The 8937-nt window shown below is 31.5% G+C and overlaps 1 protein-coding gene across 50 annotated transcripts in view; it reads right to left on the minus strand.

Moving 5' to 3' along the window:
• Nucleotides 1–1662: 1662 nt before the first annotated feature.
• LOC106868181 (disco-interacting protein 2 homolog C) overlaps nt 1663–8937 on the minus strand; it is a 264069-nt gene continuing 256794 nt past the window's right edge. For all 50 annotated transcript variants that reach the window (XM_089347270.1, XM_089347285.1, XM_089347284.1 and 47 more), the window contains 2 exons: nt 4574–4697; nt 1663–2425 (listed from right to left, as the gene is read on the minus strand). In XM_089347270.1, coding sequence (XP_089203396.1) covers nt 2173–2425; nt 4574–4697 — 377 coding nt within the window. In that variant the 3' untranslated portion in view covers nt 1663–2172. The remainder of the gene's footprint in view (nt 2426–4573; nt 4698–8937) is intronic.

Consider the following 8937-nt stretch of genomic DNA (forward strand, 5'->3'; position numbering starts at 1 on the left):
TTAAATTAGTTTCCTAACATTTAAATTAAAAATGAAACAACAACAAAAAAAAATAATACAATACAAAACAAAAAGAAACAAATTAAAGAAGTCCCACCCCTTCTGATCCACACCACACCCATATTATATATCATATATAATACTATCAAACATTTTTCAAATAGTTTATTTATATATATATATATATAAAAGAAAACAGAGGAATAAACAAAACAAAATCCAGCATAATGGTTTTGTTTCATTAGGCGCAAAGGCCCTATAACTTTGGGAAGTGTGAGAAGGGGAGTTATGACAGTCATGCCTTTTCCAAGAACATTAGCCTATGTGTGTGTGTGTGTGTGAAGCGAAATGGCTTCAAATCAGGAATTGAATCCATGTCACAATCTCAATTCAACTCGACAATAGCAGGTTTCTTACTGTATAAAGTGCCCATCACAACAAAATCCGACATGTTAATAGGAAGAAATATAGGGAGAGACACACACACACGCATATATCTGATAAACATCCCTACACAAAACAAAAACAATAAAAGAGGCAAATAAACACATACCCCACCCCTCATACACTTAAAAAAACTCCCTACAAATCACTCCTGTTGTTCTTTTTTATTCTTTTTTTTTTTACTTTCATTGTTTTTCATTTATTATTTTTGTTGAATCTTTTAATGTTGTCAGTGTTACTAAGTGACAGCCATCAAGTGACAGTGTGTGAACAGATGTACATCTGGTCTCCTAGATGCACAGCTGCTGTGTAGATACATTTAAATCTGGTGTTTAGGGTACATACGTATACATCAAGTGTGTAAGATGTACATAGATATATTAAATTTTAAAGAGATACATACAATGAGATGTTATCAGCTCTGTTTAACTTTAGTAGTAGTGGTAGCAGCAGTAATAGTGGTAATAATAGTAGTAGTAGCGGCAGTATATGGTCTTCTCTCTGTGTATGTATGCATATTTATATATGTATAGGTGTGTGTGTGTGTGTGTGTGTAAGAAATATAGCTATGGTACTCATTTCTAGCAAGTTCATACACAAGATACATTCATTAATCCCTCAATGGAGCAGTTGCAGCACCCATGTTGGTGACTCTGTGTGTGTGCGCGTGTGTGTGATGATTAGGCAAGTAGTTGGTACATCGAGATAGTCATACTAGTTAATGTGTACTTCAGCTAATTGGAGAAGGCATAAAACAGTGATAAACCTAGTGCCAATGCAGCCTTTCAGATTGTTAGACAGACAGACAGACACACACACACTAATGCATAAGTTCAAATGAAAACAAGTATAGAGCACTTTTAAATGATAATGTACTAATAATAAGAGCAAATGATAATATAATATATATATATATATATATATATATATATATATATATATATATATATATGTATGTTGGTGTGTGCAAATGCATATGTATGTCATTGTATATATGTATATGAATGTGTTTCTTTTCACTCTTTCTCACCAAAATCTTGATCAATACTTGATGTTGTGATGGAAAAGTTATACTTCTGTTCTGTTCAAGAATTTCAGTCGTTACAGCAATTCAACATCGTTGTCTTTGTATTTCATTCTTTTTTTTTTTTTTTAAATATTTTGTTCGGATTATTGTGTGTGTGTATGTATACTTTTTTTTTTAAAAAAGATTTTAAATTTTAATACTTAATAGTTATGGTCTCTTTTCATGATTCTCTCTCTCTCTCTCTCTTTCTCTCCCTCTCTCTCTCTCTTTCACTTTTCTCTCTGTCTCTGTCTGCCAATGGCACAAGAGAAGTTGTAGAGAGGAGAAACACTAGGGTGAATGGTCAATATATATATATATATATATATATATATATATATATATATATATATGTATGTATGTATGTATGTATATATATATATATATATATGTGTGTGTGTGCGTGTATGTGTGTGTTTGTATGTGTTTATGTATATATGTAATATATATATATGTATATACATGTATGCTTAAATATATAAATGTATATATATATATATGCGCATATATATGTATATACAAACACATACATCCATATACATATATACACATACATATATGCACACATGCATATATATATATATATATACACACACACACATGCGCATGTGTGTATGTATACTAAGCAAACAGTTGTATGTCCATTGCCACTGTTCAGCTTGTTACATATTGTAGGCAACATAGATTGGATCCAACTGGTCAGCGAGGAAGCCATCTCGGAGGTGCATACGTTGTTTTTCACCACGAGAGTTGATAGGAATGACTCCTGGATCAACAACTACAACAACACCGACTATCAAATAGTGCTCTTCTAGTACAACATTGGTTACCAAGGGAACCAAATCAAGAGCCTCATTTTCGTTTCCATCCAGTTCAACAACAACGACCAGTAAATTGGTCCAGGTAAACACAGCACTGTAAAAACAAAGAAAGAGAATAGCTTTAGAGGTAAACAATACATGTACATACATATATATATATATATATATATATATATATATACATATTTGTTTTGCAAGATTTTTTATGTGAAATCGTGTGTTGAAACAGATGTTGTTGTACTTGGGGATGGTCATATTGCCAGTTTAGCCAATAAAAACACACGCACTGTATATTTGGTGTTAATTTTTTTTTTTTTTTTTTTTTCAGCTTTATATTACATTAATCTTAATCTTAATCTTATTTCGGCCAGAGTTCTTTCGTCACACTTCTGTGACCTCATCAGTGGTCCTTTGTTTCCTTCTTTCTTATGTGTGTCTCACCTTGCTAACTATCAGCCATTTTGTATTTTGACAAAATACAAAATGGCTGATAGTTAGCAAGGTGAGACACACATAAGAAAGAAGGAAACAAAGGACCACTGATGAGGTCACAGAAGTGTGACGAAAGAACTCTGGCCGAAATAAGATTAAGATTAAGATTAATGTAATATAAAGCTGAAAAAAAAAAAAAAAAATTAACACCAAATATACAGTGCGTGTGTTTTTATTGGCTAAACTGGCAATATGACCATCCCCAAGTACAACAATATATATATATATATATATACATATATATAAAAATTTAAAGAATGGAGAAAACGCATGTTATAATTGCATACTTTATTCCTACATATGTTTCAAAGGATTACAACCTATGTGATCCATAGGGATCTGTGATATTAAAATTGTAACCTTCTCATCAGGGAAAGTATGGGAATCATCTTAAACGTAAGACATTATGACCGAGTATGAAAACAATAGATGGATAAGGTTATGACGTGATTCATTTGAGAAAAACCGTTAGAGAATTGGACGCTGCCGGATAGTAGGTTGGACAACACATACATATAAATGTGTGAAAACATACATGCATACATAAATACATATACACACATATGCATGTGTATATATACATATATATATATATATATATATATGTATATATACATATGTAGGAATAAAGTATGCAATTATAACATGCGTTTTCTTCATTCCTTAAATTTTTAAATATACTCAAATACCCAAAATTTCAAGGACTTCCTGCCTTAAAAACAGGAACAACACCAAAGTTATTTTGTGTTCTTTGCTACATTGGTTTCTATTAACCCATTTATTCTATCCGAAGAATTATTATTCATTAAAATATAAGAAATACATATAACTATATATATATATATATATATATATATAAATGTTTTTAATTAATATTTTTTTTATATAAAGTCAAAACAATGCAAATTATAAAAAATAATACAGGTTGATGAGGCTTTGTACTTTTAGCTTGTATTTTAGTTGCATAGTTTCTTAGACACAGGTACACTATTCACCACTTGATTATAATACTTTTCGTGGAGGCGCAATGGCCCAGTGGTTAGGGCAGCGTACTCGCGGTCATAGGATCGCGATTTCGATTCCCAGACCGGGCGTTGTGAGTGTTTATTGAGCGAAAACACCTAAAGCTCCACGAGGCTCCGGCAGGGGATGGTGGCGAACCCTGCTGTACTCTTTCACCACAACTTTCTCTCACTCTTACTTCCTGTTTCTGTTGTGCCTGTAATTACACGTGTCTGTGGAGTGCTCAGCCACTTGCACGTTAATTTCACGAGCAGGCTGTTCCGTTGATCGGATCAACTGGAACCCTCGACGTTGTAAGCGATGGAGTGCCAACAACAATAATACTTTTCATTAATTTTGCTAAACACTTCTTTCTTTGTTATCTTCCAATGCTATTTTCATTTTATTTTGTCATCAACCATACCCAGATACACAACTCAAAAAAAAAAAAAAGGTTATTACAAAATAATGTTTGAAATAAATTGTATTACAGGTAGAATTTAGAAAAACTTATTCCTTATGATGATTATGATGATGATGATGATGACTGAATTTATGTGAGCACAGCAAAGGGGTAAACTGTAGTTTGAGCATTTATTTTAAGAACAATCACCGTGGACTCATGATGATTGTTCACTTAACAAATAATACTAACATTTGTTTTCCAATTTATTGGCATTACATTTATTTATTTTTCTATGGTGTCACACTTAGATAAATGGCAACAGAACAGATGTTAGATACATACCATTCACATATCTTACGATGACAGCGAAGGACAGAATTCTCTATATCAATTGGATGATAGCGCATGCCACGCAACATAATTGTTTCATCAAGACTACCAACCACAAATATAGCATCATGGCGCTCTGTGGAAAAGAGTAGAATAAAAACTTTGCAATTTGTTGTAATTCAAAAGGAGAACAGTAATCAGGAAAAAAGCATTGTAGACATTGATTAAAGTTACTAGAAATTATCATGGGGAAATAAATTTTACAGTTAATTTTCATCCACTTTTCTCTCATAAAATAGATTAAAGATGCAAATATTATTCTTTGGAGAGAAGTTAATGAAAAATTACGTTTGTAATAAGATTATTTTTCATTAGGAACAAAGAAGATTTGTGACTTCAAAAATACTACTTGAAAGATACAAACCCAAATTGGTTAATAAATTTATAAAGCAGTATGAGTTGATACTTAGTATATTAGTCACAATTTATTGATATCAATGGGATACCAAGATATTATTGAAAGTAAATCTGTTTTTACTACACATGATTGAGGAAGTCATTGCTTTTTAACAATGAATGGAGTTATTTACTTTTCTTTTAATTCATGGTTACTAAATCAGTCTTAAAGCCTACATATAGAGATCTGTATATTTCCAAGAAGATGGGGCACTAGACAATCAAGTGAGGCACTGCATAAGATGTCACTAACTCTACAGCTACTATGGTTGTTAAGTAGTAGCTAAATAAAAATGACAAGTTTTCATTACTTTTGCAGTGCTGAGTTGAATTCCTTTCATGGAAAATTAACCTGTGCTACACCGAAAACATATCCAGATCTTGTCTTTGCTTTACATTATGGAAATTGAAGTTGTGATTAGCTTTTTCTTTTTTCTTTTACACTACTTAGAAATTAGTTGAAACAAGCTGGGTTAATAACAAACCAACTCCTATGTGTCTAAGTATGTAGATCTCTATGGAAAATCAAAAGATTTGAAAAATTTATGAAGTCTAGAATTTTTAGTAGAATTCTCAAAACACAGTAAACTAAATTTAGTTTATTTATGAACTTTGTTTTCTTTTTTCACCTACTGACAGTCTTACAGCAGGTAAAGCAGAATAAAGCTATATTATAAAATTTTTTTTACATAACATTTATCTAATTTAAGCCAATATATGTTGTTATTCCAAAATATATTAAATAAGGGAAATGCTGTGAAATAAATGTCAACATAACAGAAAACACAATATATTTCAGTAAAAACAAACTAAACATTGAAGCTGAAAAATAAAAAAACAAACTATTATAATACATGAAATATGAAAGTAAGAATCCAAGAATTGATTTCCTTCCCAGACTGCAAGCACTGCAGATTTATGAAAGGGCATCAGTTATTTGGTAACAGTTTTCATCTTGAAGGATGTGAAGATATCTTCTCTACTTAATACAATAGTTTATACAACAGTGTCTTTCAAAAAGACAAGAGGTTTATATGTTCAAAGATATAAATATATATTATCATAGCAGTTCTTGGAAGTTTTGAAATAAAATCTCCCTTTGATAAGTTTCCAAATTTTTGTAGGAAAACACAAGTGACTATATTTATTTTTGTTTGATCTTATCGTGTTGATTAAACATTTCTGATTTGGTAGAAGCTGAAACTTGAACATTTTGTAACAATACATTTGACAACATATATAATACCAAACATTACAGCCAGCTAAACATGACATTCAAATATAGATTTGTTCAAGGGAACAGCAATATCCACAACATTCAAACTCATTAGAATCTCAAACCAGGAAACCCTTCAATTACCTTCTAAATAATAAAAAGAGATAAAAATTAATCCTGTAATGAAATTATCAGGTCTGTCTTACTCATATATATTACAACATCAACAACAACAACATAAGCATATTCCAATGACAATGTTAGTTGATAATTAGTAGGGATGAAAGTTCAATCAAGGCAGATGGACACTTGTAAAAGTGGTCAATACATGGAGTGTAGATATTGATTAAGATGAAATAAACCAAACAACACTTAATTAGACAATTTATTCCTATTTGCGCAAGCTTAAAACCCATTTACTAGACAAAAATATCTTCGAAGCTAGCAAAAGGTTTATTGGTTTCTTGTTGAATTTTGATCTATTTGGTGAAGTATGGTATCCTGGAGTGGTTCTATTCCAAATGAAACTTTGAAACTTAGATTCATGCTCCTCTGTTACTATAAAACATGGTACCATAGTCTCAAACATATGCATGGTTATAGCTATCAAATGAAATGGATTTTAGTTGCTCCGACTAAAATGTAAAAACCTCTTCTTCATCATCTTTCTGCAGGGAAGAGGCAAAATTGTTAAAGAATTGAAATAAATGTATTTTGACAAAATTTTTTTTTTTTCGGAAGGAAAAAAAATTACCAAAATAGATTACACCTGAAGCAGTATTAAGATAGGAAATTTTAATCTGAAATTAACCAATGAAAATAAAAATAAATTTATATATTGCACATATCTTCAGATAAAATATTTTGTTGTTGAGGCCTTCCAGAGAACTAAAAGCCAACAAATATTATTGTCAGCATTAAATTGGATTTCAGTTTGTTCATGCTCTTTTTCAATCACTTACTGTATTGGAGATTGGTATAATTCCTGAGATTAGTTTATATTCCTACCTAATTTCATGTGTGGGTGAAAGAGTATGGCTACTTAACAGTGGTAGTTTATAAACTGTGACTAAACCAAATTCATCAGAATTACATGCAGTGGTGTGATGGAGTCTAAGCTTGCTTTACTTTATATTATCAATGCTTCTCTGATCTGGGCTGAGACAGCTTGGTACCAGGGTTACAGTAGACAATCTAGCCAGAATACAAGGAGTTGGAGCAGGTACCTCAAAGTATTGCACCAAACCTTCCAACAGTCCCACTAATCAACTGCCCTGGATTGATACTTTTCTTTATCAATCCCAAAAGGACGAAAAGAGAAGTTGACATTGACAGGATCTGAACTTAGAGTGTAGAGAATTGGAACAAATACTCCAAGGCATTCTATTCAACCCTCTAATAAGTCTGCAATTATACTGCCACAGAGATGGTTTTATAACTGAATTATTGCCTGAGTTACTGAAAAGAGATATACCTTTCCTATTACAGCCACTTGGATGAAAAGTGGGAATGGAAAATAAAGACAAGCAGACCAGCCCCAGAAGCATTAGGGCTCTAGAGTGGAAGAGAATTTCATAATAAACAGAATTGCATAAATGTATTCACAAGCATAACATCTACTGAAATGCAGTTAAGGCATTGTTAAAATTACCTGGGCATTTTAATTGCAAGAATATCTTTTGTACATACCATATCATTCACTCAGATATTTAAATCAGGGATTATGTTTTATACCTACCCTGCTAATAAAGACTATTTATATTAAATTATTAATATATATTTTAAACTTTACTATATGTAGTGAGCATTCTAAAACTCGATTTTTTTGAGAGAGAGAGGGGGGATTTTAGGAGTAGCTAGGATCATTTATCAAATCAATAATATTTTATATATATTGTTTTCTTAATCTTATCTATAAAAGTACACACTCACATGCGCAACATGTATACAAACAAACTTATAATTTGTCACATACATACACACAGGATGGCAGGGAAAAGAATGTGCTACAAATGTTGAGAATAAATTGAATAGATTATTTTTTTGAAATCAAGAGCTGAGCAAGGTGTTTTGGTTCAGATCAACATGCCCAAGGCTTGATGTGAGTCAACCATTGCATTTGTTGTGTTATCATGCTTTAAAAAAAGAAAACCCAGCCAAAATGATTTGCATGCCAGAGGTAGGTTCAACTATGACATAGTATAAATTAATGCAAAATTGATAAAAATAAAATTTCAAAAATTGGTTATTTTTTTCTATAAATATTGAAGTCTTAGCAAACACAAGGTCAGTTGTGGCGAAAGACTGATATGGTGAACAGAACTGATACTGATATATTGGTGGTACTCAAATTAATTCAAAAGTGATGAAAAGATAACTTGAGTCCTTTGAGATTGGAACCTGACGCTCAGATGTATGAAACTAATCACTGAAAGGCGTTTAGCACTACACTGTAGAAGACAACCGTTTACATTGACCTGTCTTATTAATATTAAAATCTATATGCATGTAGAAGCTTAAAAATTATACTTAGTACAACCATTTTAGCAAATGAAATGTTATTTCATAATTTCAAGTACAAAGATCGTTCTTCTCTAGGTGCACTTTTGAAGATTCAACTCATATAGGTTATACCCGAAAGTCAAACAGTTCAAAAGATAATATTTGTTAAGCAGATGAGTCACTGCTTAGCTACATCTTTGGT

This window comes from Octopus bimaculoides, chromosome 2 (genome assembly GCF_046866305.1).
Source record: "Octopus bimaculoides isolate indiv1 chromosome 2, ASM4686630v1, whole genome shotgun sequence".
Taxonomy (NCBI): domain Eukaryota; kingdom Metazoa; phylum Mollusca; class Cephalopoda; order Octopoda; family Octopodidae; genus Octopus; species Octopus bimaculoides.